Genomic DNA, 19585 nt, shown 5'->3' on the forward strand with positions numbered 1-19585 from the left:
TCCTCTCTCCCCCTCTCTCCTCTCAGGCCTGCTCTGAGCTGTGGCTGGCAGCTCCCAACAGGGCCCTGCACCCAGGCCCTTTGCAATAAACCCCAAATCCCAGCAGGGCCCTGCACCCAGGCCCTTTGCAATAAACCCCAAGCTCCTGACCTGGCTTCAGAGATCTCTCGTCTCCGTCCGTCCCAACCGTGCTACCCTTGACACTCTTACACTTACAGTGGGGGCTGCTTGGGCAGGACACAGCTCTTCTGGATGTCTGGCTGACATCAGGAATCCCAACAGACTGCAGGAGAGCATGGAGCACTCGGCAATGGGTGGCACTGCCCCGCTGCAGTGAGGATACCAGTGCAGGGCAGGTTGGAACAACTTCTTTTAACCAGCAAGTTGTATGCTATGGACTGTGAGTGAGGGTCTATAGTGATACAAAGTCCCCAGGCAGGTGCAAAGGAAAGCCACTTTATTGCAAAAACCAGGCTTTTGAAGCACTCAGGCCTTTATCAATTACATAGCTTTAAGCCGTAACAAACATAATTCAACCCACCACCATACACCACGCTGTGAACATCCAATGGTTCTAGAACTTGTAGATCTACCTCTAATTCAGCTGCCTCGCTTTCCCGCTTTTCTACTCAGCCAAAGTAACAGGACTGAGCCATGGTTTTACAAGGCCTTCCTTTTGTAAGGTTTTACTTATATGCAACAATGGACTTCTAAAAATAATTCAGTCTGAGAATAAATGTGTATTTCAAAGCAGTCTTCATCTACCTTTTGTCTAAGCCTGAAGCAAGATAAGTTTTATTTAAAGGGAAAAAAATAAAATCCATGAGGGAATTATCATTCTAAAAGAGCCACCTGTTTCTGAGGTGGATATACAGTGGAAACAAATGTTGTTCTCTGTCTTGCTGACACTTCTAGGAATAAAAACATTTGTTCTGTTTGTCCTTCAGCACTTTATTGAACTTCAGAGCCCTGTTAACTTCAAATTCATACTTAATGAAGCATAACTTGTATTAATAGCAGCTATGAAATCTAGATAGTGTAATAGAAATTTCAGCTGGTTGCAGAATCTGACCCAAGTAGCAATGACTGGCAAAGCCCAGTTGTGATGCACTCCAGAGATTTCAATTCACTTCCTAATGACAGTGCCTGTGAATCACTGCTCATGTAAAGAGAAGCCTGTTTCTGGATAAGAAAACCCTTTATATGGGCTAAAGGATGTCTTAACAACAGTATCAGTGAGTTACAATGCACAAATACTTTCAGAGAAGCATGCTACAGAAAATTGAAAAAAAAAATAAATCCAGTATTAAAAATCAGCCTGACAGGTTTGGAAAGCTAGGAGGATATTTTTAATAGTCAGCTCTTCCTTTGTGAAGATATTAGAGGGACTTTTGATATCTTGGTTATCCAGAGGCAGCAATAGGCCTGAGATAACAAGCTGTGGGAAATACAAGATGACCGTGTGAGCTTTGCACAGAGATGCTCAACCTGACATTCCAGCTCCACCAGCTCAGGCCCAGCAGCCTTGACCATCCTGTTCTGTGCTCTGCAAACACATCTGCTGGGTTTCCTGGCACTGCAGGGAGGCAGTGCCCTGTGTTTCCTTGGCAGCACACCCGAGGTGCTCAGCTCTTCCCAATCCATCTGCCTTTGTAACTTGGGAGCTCCTTCGCCTGTGGTAGTGTTTATCCACGGATAAACTGCTAAAGTGTTAATCTGGCTTGATTGTGCTTGTCAGTCAGACAGGTACCTTACATTCCCATCTCATCCTCTGTTCCAGAAGAAACAAAGCACTTTACAGAGTTAACTAATCAATAATGAAGTGCATTAGACAAGCAACACATGTTTGGTTTCATCTAGTTATTGATCTTTGCCTGTTGACTGAATGAGAGCCTCAGTATAAGACCAGATACACTCTAGGTGTACTTTTTACTGAGAAATATGGGAGAAGAAGGGACAAAGAAATACAAATTCTACTAAGGCAGGTAAATCTGATGCAGTGCCTAATTTGGGTCCTTCAGGTTTTAATAGGTGAAATTTAGACACCAGGGAAACAGTGTAAATTCTGTAATTTGAAAAGGTTATGAGGGATCTTATCAAAGATAAGATCTCTTATCTCTTATCTCAAGGGATGGTATAGAGGAGTAGTGGATCTTTGCAGCAGTGCCCAGTGACAGGACAAGGAGCACAATGTGAAACACAGGAGGTTCCCTTTGAACTTCAGGGAACTCTTTCTTTACTGTGAGGGTGTTGAACACTGGCAAAGGCTACCCAGAGAGGTTGTGGAGTCTGTATCCTTGGAAGTGTTCCCAAACCATCTGAACATGGCTCTGGGCAGCCTGCTGGAGGTGTAGGGACCCTGCTGGAGCAGGGGCTTGGTCAAATGGACACACAGAGGTCCCTTCCAGGCTCAGCCATTCTGTGAGTCTGTGACACACATTCACCTCCACAGCACCAGGCCAAGAGTAAAAAGATTTAGCTTTCAAACTGCAGTACTTACTACCTCAACCTGAGGTAGTAAGTAGTAATCTACTTACTACCTGAGGAATCTTTGTGTCTCTCAAATTCCCAGCTGTGCCATGAATCTCCTGGTGTAGTTTGGTCTATGATTTTCAGGCTTCCTTGGATTATAAACTATTTTAATCAGCGATCAAGATGATTCCTGATCTCCACTGATGCCCACACCACATGTCTCATTAATATTATTGCAAGTTAAATGTTGCCTTTAAGAAATTGCAAAATCTGTTTTTTTCCCAAAGAAACCACCCTGGCATTTATTTTTTAAAGGAATAAACCAATGTTGTAAAAAAAAAAAAACTGTGCTGAATATAGTGCTTTTCTGTGTATAAATGTCACATAAAGTGGTGTGAATTGCCACACTTTTGGCTTTAGTGTTGCTGCACTAACATAAACCAACCACGTCTCTTGGTCCATGGGTTTGTGCTGCAAGGGCCGATTCTCCCAGTGTAGTTGAGCACACAATTGCCTTGACTGTGCATGGAAGAAAAACCTGCTTACTTGAATGCTACATTTGAGGACTGCAACTGAATGCTGAATAATTGTATCTTAAATTTTAGGAAACTATTTGTTATTGTAATCTGATCTCCACAAAAATAAGTACAAAAGATTGCAGCAGTCCCTGTATTTAAGAGCTTTTTTTCTCTGTGATTCCACAGAGGCCAGAGAATTGGAGAATTTCCCAATACAGAGGCCAACTAGCAAAGTTACTCTTTAACCTTTATTGTTTTTAAAACTTTTATTAAGCCATGTCCAGTGTCCAAAGCAAGGCTGAATCTTGTTCTGTAGTGCGTAATTCCTTTTCTTTCCCCCTCAAGACTCTGACTGACTCATTTTTTTCTTTCTTCCTTAGTTCTCCCTTATCCATCTGTATGTTGCAGTCACATATTCATTGGTCTTGAACCTTCCTCCTCAGCTCACACTGCTGCCAATACTGGGATGGCTGTGGTGAAGCTGAGTGCTCATTCTTTTTTTCACCTCTAGTACTAGGGAACTTCCCAAGAACAGGTTTTCTGTCAGTTCATGGGCCAGGGTGTGTGCCTCTCCAGTAGGAATTGGTTTTCATCACACAGGGTCTCTGAAGCAGCTGGGGAGCAAGGATAATGTTTCTGGGTGAGAGAGTCATGGCCAAAATATTTTCAGATTGTTCAATATCTTGTGAAAATCAACCCACACTGAAGTGCCCCAAAATCCAACCACTTCCTAAGTAGACTAAGTAGACATGGTACAAAATCCTAGCTAATTTCTTGCTCTGTCACACTTTAGTGGAGATGGTGGTTAAGATTAATTTTCCCTGTGATAATCATTCCACTTAGAATGGAGGTATTGACAAAATAGTGCAAAAAAATCTGTCTTCAGTGAAAGGCAGCAAGCAAAACAACTTGTGTGTTCTCTAGACTTTTGAGACAGCATAAATAAAATTGATGCTTCCTACTTTAATAGGCCATTTGCATTAACAATTATTTTGGCTAAATGCCTCAGCTTTGCCTTAGCATTTACTTAAACAGCAGAGGAATGTATTCTGCAACAATATTGTAGTCTCTGAACTAACTCCCTTAGCTACCCTAAATGTGACTGAAACCCAGCACTTTGGGAAAAATGGCACTTATTTATTGTAAAAAAACGACAATGCTGCCATTAAACTGAAAAAATATATGGGATACAGGCTTTCAACCCAAACTTCTGGGCATAATAATTTCAGAATTTCTACACTACCTTCCCAATTTCAAGTCTCTCCCCAGCTCTATGTTTATTGTTGTCTTCCAAACATATGTACTATGGGAATGCAATGCTGGTGACTGACAATTTTATCCTTAGACATAAACTCTAGCTCTTACCTTTTAACTGCCTCAGAAGTATTATAAGTTCCAAAAAGTAAATAAAAATGTTGCATTCCAGCAATCCCTGGCACGAGGCCTTGTCTCATTGTTGGACCTTCCTTGAAGGAAGATCACCTGTCAGACTCAAAGCAGGCATCAACATCTAGATTTTACTTTTTAAAAGAGTGTGCTAGAAGGAGGAGCCCTGAGAGCTGTGAATTTCAGAACTGCCTGCACCACACTGCTTCTTACTAGGCTCGATTCTGTCCTCTTTGGAGACATCCCCCACCAGCATTATGTACTTTTCAATTCTTGCTTGAGTAAAACTGAGATCCTCAGTATATACTGTGGAGTTTCGGACCATTAGATTTAATGGATAATAAGGTAAAAGGTATTTCGAGTTCCTTAAGTATTTTTTGATGTTTTATTTCTTAATATGAAAAAATGTTTGGTGTCTGAATAACTTTATCAATACTTATGTTAATATTCAACAATTGTGTACCTGTTTATTCTAATGAATTTCTCAAGGTTTCTTAGACCACTGTAAGAGCTGTTCCTAATGGTCATAAAATCAGAGACTTCTACAGCCTTTGATAAACAATATTTTTAGTATTAAACTGTCTCTAATCAGTAGACATGGCCATATCTATATGTACTTGTCATGTATTTAAGGAGAAAATGATATTCAGTGTAAGTAATGAATTTCATTAGGACTTGGTAGTCACTGTTGCAATTATCTTCTTTCTCTGGACAGAGCCTTTCACTCTTGGGCAGTTGGATGTCACCCTCTGATTCAGTCTGTAAAGGAGCTGTAGGAGAACAAGATTTGCTTGTAATGGCAATATTTACGATCCACAGTGATTGTATTTGGTCAGTCGTCTTGCCCTTTAAGGTGTTATGTTGGGTGGGGCACAGAGTTCATGTCATACATGAGAGAAGATAATCAGAAAAGTTTTTTTGGATCCACTTCTTAGGTGGAAAAACTGCAATACAAAGGAGGATGCAGAATCTTAGGAAGATGACAGGCAAAAAAGACAGGAAATAGAGTCTAGCTTGGCATAATTAAGGCTCATCTCTACCTGTTCTGCCCTCTCACATTCCAACATTACAATAATATTTTTATTACTGCGATCTGTTCTGTGTGGTATCATTCATGTTAATAAATCCAAGTGTCCTCCATGCTGTACTCTATAAAACATGCAGTAGAAAAGACTATTCCCAAAACCTTACAAGGTAAATTTTAACAGGCCACAACAAACAGCTAAACCTCATACAGTGGAGAACAATGAGACAAAGCTGAGCAGCCTGATAAAAAGCAATGCCTTTTTGGAAATGTTATTCCCTAAATAATGGCTGTTTCTATCTTGAATAATATTTTTATTCATGAGTGGCACAGAAGAAAAATTCAGGAACTGGAAGGATTCTTTTACCCACAGAAAGGCAGACAGTGGAAGTCACTAGTGAGAGCTCTTCCAAATATCTCATCTACAGAGAGATTAATTGTTTGGTTCTTGCTGGAGCTGCTAATAGTATAACTAATTTAGATGGTGATTCCTTCTGTCATAGATATCTGCTTGAAGGGATGAGACAGAAATGTACTGCAGTTAAATGTAGAAAGATCTCAGATACAGGAATGATGTAAAATGAGGAAGCACAACCAATCCTCTCCAGAAACTAAATCGACCATCTCTTCAACACAAAAATACCTTGCTTGTTCTAAAGATATAACTGAGCTTGAGTTATCACTTTGGAGCTCACAACATCTCATTCCTGTCTATCTTATGTGAAGACACAAGCTTCACAAACAAATCCACAGCTTCTGCTCTCTTCCTTGACTGCTGCACTGAAAGACAGCAAGAGCAGACAGAATCCTTCCTTTTCCTTTGAAAAAGCTGCTGGCAGAGCTAGAAAGGGCTAAAAAATAAAGCCCAGCTTACAAAGTTTTACTAATCTCAGAGACAGAGCTGAACTCTTTCACTAAGTGCTAAATTTCTAAAGGTTTTTCTTATATTTCTGTATGAACTCTGTTTTAAGGATGATGTTTGCAATAATATGCCTAAATAATTTTTCCTCCCTTTATCTATGATTATGTTCAGGAAAGTTATAATTTTTCTTTTTTTTAAGTTCAGACTAGAAAGACATTTCAAACCTTTTAATTTAAAATACAGGAAAAGCAACACCCTGTTTTTCCTCACCCCAAGGTCTCTAGTGATTTTTGTGTCAATGTCTCTTTGTAACATCATTAACTCTACAGCACATGGCATCTTACATGGTCTTGGGAAATTCGGTCTTGGGATACAGCTGTGGTCTTGGGAGACAGCTGTGTGTTAATTTTATTTTACCAAAATCTTTTACACAGATTTATTTTTCTGTCTTAGCCCCTGCAGCAGTTTTTCTCATTCGCATATGTTTGTGAATCTTTTTTCGGTGGTGTTTTCATTTAAGCAGGCATTTCTGATTGAGAAATTAGTGGGATTTGCAGAAGTCACACTGAAAAATTCAGTCTCTCAGGAGCTTCCCTGCTGGAAGGCACACTTTGATTCCCTTGGTGAGCTTTCCTCGAAGCCCTTTCATGCAGAAGCAGCCAGGGAAATGTAAAAACTGCCTGTGGTCTTATTTACTAGTCTGTCCCATTTTTGTTGAGAAACATCAGACTGTAACTTCTAACTTGGGGAGAGTGAGAGAAGAGATAAGAGGGCTGTGAGGGAGAGCTGCTGATGTGGTCAGGGCGCAGTGCTGAAGCCAGAGGGAAATATTTGGTCATTGCCACAGCCAGTGTGTGTGCTAAAGGCAGCAACCCTCATAGGCTCCAATCTCTACTGCCAGGCTACAGTCAGTGCACATTCCTGTGTGTGATGAGATCACATACATCACTTATGTGCACTAATGCAATTCATAGGCTGCTGACCCAGAATTAGGTTTTTCCCCTTGTACTGTTTCACATTTTATGTGTGCAATATGTGGTATAGTCATCCTTCTTGTTAATATTTTATCATCTTTTATCACACCAAAATGAAGGGGGAAAATAGATGGCTATTAAATATAAATACCAGCAGCTCTTCAAAAAGTTCCCTTTCTTTTGCTTCCCTTTCTCAGCAGCAGGATGAAAAGCTGTGTAGATGCTCTAAAACTGGACTGAGTCTTTTGACACGTGGCATTTTCCCCCTTAGGAATTAGCAAGAGAGATGGCAGATGTGGGCCAGATATTTAACCTTTGCCACCTGAGGTGTGTTAGTGTTTAGGGGCTACGTTTCAGGAAATGAGAACATCTCAATAACCAGTGAAATAAAGATTAGACAACATTACCTTTTATGTGAAATTCTAAAATTATATTTATTGGCCAATTCACAGAAAGTGCTGTAGTGACCACAAAAATGACTCTGGCTTTATACATGTACAGATGTACAGAACAAATGTTAAAATAACAGATCTATTTGGAATATGCATTTAATCAGTCCTGTGGAAAACATATGGGCAGTAACAATGTTGAATTCATAAATGACTGTGCAAATTGACATGGCTTTTATGAAATACACCACTATGCCATGGAGGAGCTTTTGTACAACTTCTTACTCTATGTAAAGTTAGGGTTTGTGTACTATACTGTCTGTCAAAATTTACTGTACATTTTCATTAAGAAAGGGTTGGGTTTTCTTTTTTTTTTAAACAGCTGATTCATCTATATTTAAAAAAATCATTTCATATAATATTTTCAATTGCATATAGTAATTTAATTCATTGTACTGCATTAATTGTGTAGATTCATGCTTTCAGAAATGCATTTAACATCTGCAACAAGACATTTCAAGATATGGTTTATGGTTGTTTCACATTAACAGCAAGATATTTCATGTAAGGGCATTTTTCCTGGGCTGAACAGTCTGTTGGTTTGAGACACATTTATGGAGTACAGCCATTGTATGTACAACCATACAGCATATATTTATTTAATCCCTTCTCTGGTATAGTTTTTTATTATCCATAGAAGTGGCCACAACTACACAGAATTTGGACAGCTAGGAAGCAATCCCAAGCTACAAAATACATGCTACCAACTGCAGTTACTGCTCCTCGACAAGAACCAATGCACCAACATGGAAACAATTTGGGAAATGATGAACTGTGTGGGAAAAATTGTAAATTTTTGCAGGCAGATGAAATACCATTTTTACTGTCAAGAGATGGTGAAATATGAAATAGAATTGTCCCAGCCAATTCGAGCACAGCTGTTACATTCAACAGGATAATTTCTCAGCTCTTCAAAATCCTACAGTCTCAGTAACATTTAAATGTTTAATAACTACATAGTTAAAGCTAACTAGAGCAACCTCTTTCACCAAGCTGCAGCAATATTCAGGGTGCATGTCTGATTCCTGCCCTGTTGCTTATCACAAGCAACTCATTGCTCAGGAATTCCTCTCCTTTGTGTTGCAACCTGACCTTCCAAGGCTCATTCAACTTCCCCCCTGTCCATCAGATTTTGTCTACTCCTCATGCCGTGGCTCCTTTGGGGAAGGTGGGCAGAGCAGTGACAGCAAACAGCCAAGGAAGTCATTGTTTGCTCATGTGACCTAAACCCACTCCTGGCAATTCATTTCCTACAATATGGTTTGCACAATTTACACCCACTAGGGACAGAGATGTGCTGAGGGAAGCAGAGAGCTCCCTAAAGTCAATCCTGAACCCTCAGTGTTCCTGCTCTCCGCTTTACACCGATCCTTGCAGACAGCCCAAATGAAGAAGAAATCAAATTCTATTTCCCTTGAGTCTTAAGTGATGCAGTGGCTCTTCAAACACAAGGATTTCAGTTCTGATTTGGAGTTCAGGTACAGGAGGCAGGAGGAGATGAAGGAAACACATCAATGAAAAGAGCCAAGCTGCCTTTGTACATCCTCCCTGTTTGCCAGTGTGGCTTCTGAGCCAGCGAACTCAGGTTTGCTTGGGACATGCTTGAAAACAAACCCCATGGTCATCATGCCAGCCAGGGACCAGAAATGGATCACAAATTTGCAATATAAGGGTAGGCATGGCAGTAATCAGAAGAGTTGGCACAATTCTATTTCTTTGCAGCAGTTAGTGCCTATCTAGAAATCTTGAGCATTTGTCTTAGAAAGTAGATGCATTCTCTTGACATTTGAGGAGAAGCAGTATTATCCATCTTAAGTGAAAGTACTGGTTAATATTTAGTGTAAAAACACGGACCCATGAATGACAATGTCTGTTTTCCCATTGATGACAGCAACTTAGGTTTTAACAAATTATACTTTGTATTATTGTTTGATTGGCTGCAGTGTTTATTGGTTGCCTTTGTTAAATCATACCCATGTAAAAGACATTGCCAAATTCATATCATATGAGAACTTGTCCATGGATTACAGAAAAAAAAAATTAAAAAATCAAGTTTCAATTTAAATTTATTGTTTAAACTTTAACAACTTATGCAGTGACACCAGCAACACAGAGCATCTTAACAGAGTGAACTGACTGTGACTCATTTAAGGAAATACTAACGAATTTAGTTTGTGCATTAAGGACATTTCATGAAAAGGTAAGAAATACATAACTGAAGGAATGAATTGGGATGAGGAGGGATTCACAGCTTCTCTAGTAAATTACCAAAGGCAATGAACTTGATAACTATCTAAAAATATTCAAAGGATATAAATCATGGTTAGGGGAACTATTTAGAGTGGTGCAAAAGGGTATAACTAGCACTAATGAGATAAAAATTACAAAAAGGATTATTTAAATTCATTTTCAGGAAAAGCTTTCTAATGGTGAATTCTAATAGACTCTAGAACAATCTCCCAAGGGAAGCAGTAGAAGCCCCAGGCTTAGAAACATTTAAGTAGGTTGAATCACCCCCACCCCTAACACTAAAAAATATATTCTAGGAAATAATTCTGCACTGTTAGCATAATACTCTACTTGCACTACTTTTTCTTTTTGTCTACTAATCTTTATTTCTAGGATTTGATAAGTCTACTATAAACTTCAAAACACACTGAAGTTGAGATGAAACAGTTCTCAGGAAGCACACCCATAGCATGTATTACCCTGCAAAGCAATAATCCACTCTGGCGTATCTTCCCATCCCTGTCATGATGACCCTTTGAACAGAATTGCCTCTTAACCACAATCAGAAATTTACTCAACTGGTGGTGCAGTATTTGGAATAGAATACATACAAAAACCCCATCTCTTTTCAGATGTACCCCACACTTTTACATCAATTTGTGGAGAGGTCAAAAATAAATGTGCCAGTAGTTTTTTCTGAGGAGAGAGGCAATAACTCAGCTCTCAGATTGGCACAGGGATGGTTGTTATCCTTAAAAAGTTTTCTATTATGTATGTTTTCAAAAATCAGGTTTCCTAACTGTGTGGCCACTTAGGAGATTGTATCACTGCAAAAAGTTTACTTGAGGGCCTTTTCAACATAGAATGTAGTCTGCCTTGGGTATCTGCAGCTCCTCATCAACCCATGGAGTATGTTTGTTGTAGAAAATCTGTAAAACTAACCAACAACTGTCTGTGGGCAAAAGTTCCATTTCTTACCTCAAATAAACTATGTGGTAACTGTTCCCTCAGACTCGAGTTATAGCAGACAGAATGTTTGCCCCAAGCCCCCTAGGCTGGTCTTGGCTCTACATTTTTCTACTTCATGCACACACAGTGTAGCAACACCTCTCATGGCCCTGCTCCCTTCCCAGCTCTGCTGGAGGTGCTGGGGCTGGAACTCAAGAAGGCAACTTCAGCATCAACCAGGCTAAAAACCTGCAAGTTCTCCTTCATCACCACAGCCACCACCTCCCCATGGGCACCCTTCTGTGATTTTCTTGTACACACACAGGTTTATGCACACAACACACATATGTGTGTTTTGCATCTATGTCTGGTCATCCTGGAACCCTTTGACATCCTACATTCATTCTCTTCCTTGTTCATCGTGACAGTGTTGGTTCTGGCACGGAAATACTGAATGTTTCCATTTTCTTACTATTTGACATTGATGCTTTTATGTCTCTTTCTTTTCTACAAGATCAAATTTCAACTTTTTTCACATCACTGTAAACCTCAACTCTTTCTGTTATTCATGCAGTATTCTCTTCTACTTTCCTGTTCACTCTTCCTTAAATAGTAATTTGATTTTCTAATGGAACTGACTGTAGTTGATCCATTCCACATTCTAAAGAGCATGCCCAGTTAAAACAACCATCCACCTTCTCCTCTACTGCACATTAAGCAGTTTGTAGACAAAGATTTATTGCCAATTTCAGTACTGGTTGGAAATGTCATTGTAGTCACAGACTTGGTCAGGGTTGTCTGATCAATTCTTTTGTACCTGCTTATATATTTAGAGGAGGCAGGAGGAGAAAAAAAAAAGGGTATATCCTCTTAGTATATCCTGAAACATTCAGCCAAAAATAGTTTTATGGGTTAGTACACCAAAGGACACCTGAAAGCTGGGAAGTTTATACCCAGATGGGAAGTTAAATGCCTCTGAAAACCCAAAACTGTATCCAGATTTATACAAAAGGCATAGGTAGGGCTGCAGAAAAGCATTTTACTCCCATGAAATTTTCTGGGTGTGTGAAGTACAAGGATGGAATACCATTGTAAAATCTTTGTTCCCTATTTGAAGACAGCTTCTCTTTGCATTTGGCAAGCTTTGTGTACCTTGCCCAGGGAAAGCTGAATCTTTTATTGTACAATGTACTTAACTGGGAAAAAAATTTCTGCTGCTTCCTTGTTCTCAGCACAGACATAAATAATGACAATACATGGGCATGGAGCTTCAACAGCTGATGAATGCCCAATTTCCCCATGAGCTAGTACTGAAAATAAGAATGAGGGCTTCTCCTGAACTCTGTTTCACACATTTGCAGTGCCTCACGCTGCTGAGTGTGTTTCGTTATAGGCAGTAACTCATGAAGCACCAGCCCAGAGCTCTCTGCTGTAACCATTGTGTCTTTCCCTCTGCATGTGTTCGGAGTGCTCCACCATGGAGGGCTGAGAGCAGAGCTGCAGGAGAATTATTGAATTATGGTTCAGCAGCAGGCTCTTTGACAGAGCTGTTCCAAAGGACAGCACTGTTCCTGTTGCCAGCAGAGACATGGAGACCATAACGAGCAAACCACTGGCAATACCTGCTCCAAAGGCAGCAAAATGGCTCTAGGGAAAAAGGGTGCCTGCTCTGGTGCCTGCCTTTTCATCACCAGAAATGAGGTTATGAACATACAAAACTTCCTGGGTTCATTTTATTCTGCTAAGTTTCAATAATGAGGGCTACAGTTGTTTATTACTTCAAACCCCTATCTTAGACAGAGGCTTATGAAATTAAAGCCCTTTCTCCTCTTTCAGTTTTTGCACTGTTCACGTTTGTGTATTTTTAATTTATGACCATGTCTTTTTCAGAGAAAACCAAAACCAAAAAGAACATACCAGGCTTGAACCTTGCTAATCCTATAAAGGTGATGAATTATAATTACTTTATGAGATATCACTGGAGCAATTCTCCTAAAATATTTAGCAGATATATTTCTTGAGATTCAGTGTGTTAAGAGAGTATGAATTTTGTTCTGCTGTAGCTTTAGTGGTTGTCTCTATTCTTTGTATCTTTATTCTCCATGCTGACAAAAATGAAGTTGGATTCCAAGAGAGTCCAGCAACCAGAAGTCTGATCATTGGATACACAATCTGAGACATGCAGCTTTAGAGAACCTGGTCCATTTCACTTTACATCACTTCTCCCACATTGCTTGTTATGCCTTTCTTTATTAAAAAAAACCCCATTTGACTCCAATGTACCATACAGGACCACAGCTTCTGGTTGCTGTAGAAAATATTACAAAGCGTAATGGTTTGGTGCATGGGAATGTGGGTTTCTTTGGGAACATCAAGGACTTAAAGGGATGGGCTGGCTGCTGTTGCCATGGCTGTTTGCTGTGGCACTGGAATGCTGTGAGCTCAGGCACAGGCTCTGGGGGCAGCGAGAGGGAAAAGCTCATGCCATTGGTGATGCTAGAGCATGAGGGAGACTACACAGCACAGGATTATGTACAACCAACAGGAATCAGTGTAGTGACTTAGAAGGTGGTTTGATTTCTTCAGCAATCTTTTTGATATTTATGTTTTGTCATTTGGGGTTTTTTTCTCCTATCTCCTTAGATTTACTCACTTGGTGTAGAACTACTTTAAGCAGTTGCTTAAAGGCAGAAAGCAATTCTTAAGGCAGAACCTGATAAAACCTGATATCCCTCCTGAGACTGGGCATATCCTAGTTTTGAGATACTTACTCTGGTCAGCATGTGTGAATTAAGGGAAGGGGAAGCCCCTTAGAGAAGATGTACTCAGTTTTGTTTTCTCTCCCTCTCTCAGTATCCATATGTTTTTGCAAACATCCTTAATTTTGGTATTATAATTTCTGTTCCAGGATACCAGGAACAGCTCCATCCCACCAGACCTTTACCTGCTGTCACCCCAGTCAAGTCTTTCCTGTTGCTGTTCTGTGGAGAGCTGTGTGTGCTGGCACCAAAACTTTGGGAAGAGGCAGTGTTGGTCCCAGTGCATTAGGACCCCTACCAGGGAGGCAGGTAAAGCTGCCTCTGAGATTACAGCTGGGAAAAGGGACAGCTGAGACAAAAATTATTTATTATTTATATTGTATCAAAGCTCAAAAGGCTTTGCCACAGTGAAGTAAGGGCTGCTACTGCTACTGGGCTACCCTCTGCACATCCTTCACCTGGGGCTACTGATTTCCCATGGCATTATTTTCAGTTTAGGGTCAGGCAGGGACAGCTCCTGCAATGGAGACAGTGGATTTCAGTCACAGAAGGAACTTTAGAACCCTCTGATCTTTTCTGAGCCTTACTTTGTTCCAGAATGGAGTGAGGATGGTGCTCAGCAAGCTCACACCACCACATGCCAGAGAGAAAAATAAACTGCTCCCTCCCATTAGCCTCTGGTGAGGTAAAAAGCAGTCCCACCACCACTGCAAGGTATTACCTGATGGAATGGAAAAATAGCAACTGTTTATTTTAATTAGTATTAGAGATGTCACAAACCCTACGTCTATTTCTAGATGTGTCAGCCAGTGCAGTAAATATTGATATTAATCTCAACTGTGCATTTTAAGGTTTACTTGCAAAGATAAAACACCTATGGAGGGGGTAGAAATGAAAGAGAAATGGGAGCTATTAATCACAAATAACCACTTAGGCAGTTATATTAATTCAGATAACATCTTCAATTTGCATTTGTAGGTTTTACAGCTTTTCCTAGCCTTAGATTAGAACTCCAAAAATTTAAGGGATCATTGATGTGATGTCATTTTAGACCTCTGTTGTCACCTCTGGATTCCTGGTGCCATGGATTGCGGGTAGCTCTTCAGAACTGCTTTCTTTGGATACACTTCTTTATTGCTAATGTAAAAAAAGCCACCTCACCACAAGACAGCCCTGAGGGGCTGCAGTGAGTCCTTGGAAGAGATCAGAGCTGGGGAAGGGCTGGAGCACCAGGCTGATGAGGAGCAGCTGAGGGAGCTGGGGGGGCTCAGCCTGCAGAAAAGGGAGGCTCAGGAGGGGCCTTTTCACTCTCTCCAGATCCCTGAGAGGAATCTGCAGCCAGCTGGGGTTGGTTTCTCCTCTCAAGTAACAAGTGATGGGACAAGGGCAAACAGCCTTGAAGTGTGCTGGGGAGGTTTAGGTTGAATATTGGGGAAAATTTCCTCGTTGAAAGGATGGTCAGGTATTGGAAGAGGCTGTCCAGGGCAGTGCACAGTCACCATCCCTGGGGGAATTCCAAGACATGTGAATGGTGGACCTGGGGACATGTCAGGATTGGGCTTGACAGTGCTCAATGATCGTAGAGGTCTTTTCCAACCTGAATGATTTTACAATTCTAAACACTTTTTTCAGGGAGAAAAGGAGAAAAAATTGGCTTTTGATTAAGGGCAAAAAACCCCCACATGTGTGTCTTTATGTATATATGTGTGTATATGTTCTGGCTGGTTTTTAAGCAAGTAGATAATATAAAAAATAATTTCTGGAGGGGAGGCAATATTGTTAGAATTGTTTTAGAAAAATTCATATTTCTGTGATTTTCTAGTAGTGGTTTTGCTCAGGAAACCACTGCTTTCAGTGCAATACAAATATTTTAGGGCCCATTTTGTGAAGAAGTATCTCATTCTCACTGCCATTCTGTGAAAAGGATGTTTCTATTTATTTGAATGAAAAATTCTGCATAATGCACTCCAACAAGTAATCTAAAATAAGTACAGTGATACACATGAGTTTGCTGAGTATCTTACTGCAAATCAAGTTTCAGTGATAACACACATGCCTGTATGACTTTGCTTAGGTTTAAAAATGTAGATTTATTTATAGTAGAGAAAATACTTTGTTTCCTTTTTGTGTAATGTATGAATACAACCTGAAAAGATCTGCTTCCAGTAGCAAAAAGATAAAAGTCTGTTAGATGGAGAAAGACACTGATGAATTCACAAACATATAAAAGAATTAAAGGCTGTCAATAAGGTTGTAAATTGCTGTTTTCAAGTTGCCCTAATGTTTGCTATGATAACAGCAACAACAGCAGCAACAATGATAATAATAATCAGGAATAACAGAAACTTTAAAATAATTTAAGTCCAGTTTCAAATCTGAAATTGACTTTTAAATATCTACTTAATCTTTTAAATATCAACTTAATTTTGAATATTTTTTTCTGAGCGTAAAGATTTGCTGATATGTGCTGATAACAAGCATCATGAAGAGCCTGCTTCATGTCACTAAAAAATTAAAACTGAGAAATTATCTAGGATACTAGGATGGTAGGAACTGATCTAACATAACATTTTGTTCAAGATAATCAGAAATATTAATATTAATTTTGTATTAAACAGAAATTGTGGACAATTTTACAGTTGTTATTCCTGCAGATAAGATGTACTTATGTGGCCTTGATTCTGCATATATTTTCTAAGTTTAATATGTGTGAGAGAATAAAATGGAACAGGATTGGTAACAAAAGAAAACTGCTGTATTGCCAGTCTAACAGCCATGTGACAACGTGATTGCTGGCACAACAAATAAAAGCATAAATATCTCCAATTTAAAAATTATTATAGATTTTTCTTTCACTTACTTTCTAGATATTCAACTAAAGGGCCTAGTTGCAGTCAGTATTTCCTTTTAGCTGCCAAATGCAGAAACTGGAATTACAAGAACCCTCCCCAAGCACTCTATATATTCCCTATATCCCACGACATCCAGGAGTTGTTAATAATCCAGTATCATTATCCAGAGGGAGGTGGGTATCCTCAGGATTGCTTCAAGTACCCTTTGCAACATCAGCCACCACTCAGGGTGCTCAGGAAGGTCCTGCTGTGGCAAGACTGACTGGGAGACTGAAGAAGAGGAAGCAGCTTATTTCAAACAGCAGATTAAAAAAGCAAAAGTCAAAGATGAAATTGCAAAGAAAACAAAGTACTCAGGAAAATAACCCAGACAAGCCACTAAGCAGCATTCACTTCCATGCCATTTTGTTTCTGTGCATTGGAGCAGCTACCCCAGCAAGTGCTGCAGCATTTGGTAAGCAGAGCAGTTGAAAGGTGCTTAAGGAAAAGGGGACCAAAAACACACCACACAGACTAATCAACACATTGTATATGTAGCTTATGTAGCTCTGCTTTTTCTTTTTTTTTTTTCTTTTTAAATGGTGTTTAAGAAAAATATGCTGTGTTACCATAACAAACTAAAATACTCTCTCAGCCTCTTAAGATTTTAGTTTTTGTTTTCAACTGTTTTGGTTCCAAGTAAGTTTTATTTTTCTTTGTCTGCTTTATAAAACCTTCTGTCAACATTAATGGCTTCAGGCAGAAGAAATAAGGGAGAATTATGAGCACAGAAGAGGACTCACAGTGTTGTTCCTTTCTCTTGTGCACTACAGGCAGGCAGGGGTGCAGAAGAAATAGGGCATCATGTTTTTATAGAATATAGTCAGACAGGAATTCCAGCTGGCATTCACTAAGCAAAAGGGAACATTTTCCTCATCTAAAATAATTGTTTAAATCCCAGCTATACATAGCTGTGGAATAATGGGGTCACTTATTTTCCACTAGTTCAGTAAGATGCTGCAGCAAGCTAATGGTTCCATGAGACAGACAGTTTAAAGCATCGATTTGCTGCAAATTGCTCAATCCATAACTAATGAGCAGCTCTACAGATTTTAAGTGAATCAATCCCATTAGCATTTACAGTTTGCATAAGACCATGTTACTCAATCTATGGACACAGACTGGGTTTGTTTTGTTTTTTTTGATAACCATCAGCAGCCCTTTCTTGTTGCTGTTTTTTCTTAAACTCATTTTTAATTTCTATTGGTAGATTGGATAAAAATCCCTCTCTTGAGGGTCTGACAGCATGCCTGAAAAAATACACCATCCACATCTACATAAGCACACATGCATCCCCTGTCAAGTCCCAGATATTCCCTTGCAGAAGACAGTTAACATCCAAAAGGCAGGATGAGATGACAGATGGAATTTAGCCCCTGTAGCACTAAAGCCCTGCCCCAATTTGAAGGTGGATTATGTTTTTTTACACCTGTAAAAATGTGAAGTTATATGGCAACTGGTATTTGGACCCACAGAAGTTATTCTACATAACAAGCTGAAATCTCTCCTGTGTGAAAAAAGTAGCAAAGGCAAAAATTTGTATGGATTGAGTGACAGGACTTTTGTCACACATCTGCAGGGTAGAAACAGGAAATTGAGAACTATGCTTGCTAACAGATCAAGTTCTGGATTACTTTATTACTGCGTGTGCCAGGAGGTTTGGACCACCTTTTCTCCAGGCTTTGTAAGAAAAGGGTCAGTTCTATTGTCATCAATTACTACAACAAGATAATTTTAGGCAGAACAGTTACAGGCAAGCAGAAGTTCAAATCCTGTCAATGAATTCATAGACTCTGAAAAAACATTGTATTGGTTGTTACAAAAGAGCTGTGGCTGGCGGGCTGTTTGTTAGTAGGGGAGTGTTGAATCATCCCACTCCAACTGCTCTTGCCTGGTGGCATTCTGTTTGTCTCCCTTTTGGACAATCACTTCCTCCTCCTCTTCCTCCTCTTCCTCCTCTTCACTGTCATCTGATTCAGCACTGGTTGTGTCTTCCTCTTCATCATCTATATCTTCTTCCTCACTCTCCTCTTCTGTCTGGTGTGGCTTTTCATATTTCTACAATACATTTAAAAAAATGAGACAGTAGCAGAAAGGTGCCTTCTTGACAGCCAGAGCTGTCTCAAATGAGCATTTAGAAATGCTAACATGCTGGGCAAATCTGCTTTCCATCATTATGTGATTATTAAGCATCAAATTCATTCAAGTTGGTAGCAAACATTCAAAAACTACTCCAAGAAGAATGGAATGTCAATAAGCAATCTCTTTGTTAGCCACACTACCAAAATTTAAACCTTCAACATCATATTCTTTAAACTGCTGATGATTTCCCCTCCTTTTAGTGTATAAATGCTTACATGAAAAAGTTAAAACCAAAGCCAACTATATCATCTTGGGTACCTGACGGAACTCAGTGCATCCCTCTGGGTGTCCAGAGTCACCAGGACCCCTGCCAGGGGGCTCAGAGACCCTGGCACACAGCCCAGAACACCTGTGGGTTTGATTATGACCTGTGGAGCAAATTACCAGCTCTGTATGAAGACCTGAAAGCCACAGAAGTTCAAGTAGTGTAATAATAAAATTATCACTAGGTGAAGGGGTAGATTTTGGGATTTTTAGAATAGGGGTTTTGGGGACAAGATGGAGGGAATTGGGCGTATCCAGCCTTTCTTCTTCTTCTTCTCTGCCTCCATCTTCTGCTGTGATGTTGGCACTTTTGGATTGGTTTAGAGTAGAAGTTCACTGTCTAACATAGGTGATAGGTATTAGAAAGTGATTGTAAACATGTTATATGTAGTTTGTAGTATAAAGAGATAACACCGCCCCGGGGGCAGGCAGAGTGCCTCTGTCTGTCCTGCTGAGTGGACCTAGGCTGGACAGGAGAAAAATTTGTATAGATAAGATACAATAAACAATTCTGAGACCAAGAACTGAAGAACTCCGACTCATTCTTCAAATGTGTGAGCCAAAACAGAGACTTTTCATGTGTCTCGGGGCTGCAATAAACTGCAACCTCCCGAGAGGTGCCTATAAACAGACACTGATGGAGTGGAAGTGATGCTGTACCTGAGAG

The 19585-nt window shown here is 39.9% G+C and overlaps 1 protein-coding gene across 1 annotated transcript in view; it reads right to left on the minus strand.

Moving 5' to 3' along the window:
- Positions 1-7644: 7644 nt before the first annotated feature.
- CLSTN2 (calsyntenin 2) overlaps positions 7645-19585 on the minus strand; it is a 197484-nt gene continuing 185543 nt past the window's right edge. Inside the window, exon 16 of the mRNA XM_005425119.3 lies at positions 7645-18570. Coding sequence (XP_005425176.2) covers positions 18361-18570 — 210 coding nt within the window. The 3' untranslated portion in view covers positions 7645-18360. The remainder of the gene's footprint in view (positions 18571-19585) is intronic.

The sequence above is a fragment of the Geospiza fortis genome, unplaced genomic scaffold (genome assembly GCF_000277835.1).
Source record: "Geospiza fortis unplaced genomic scaffold, GeoFor_1.0 scaffold118, whole genome shotgun sequence".
Classification (NCBI taxonomy): domain Eukaryota; kingdom Metazoa; phylum Chordata; class Aves; order Passeriformes; family Thraupidae; genus Geospiza; species Geospiza fortis.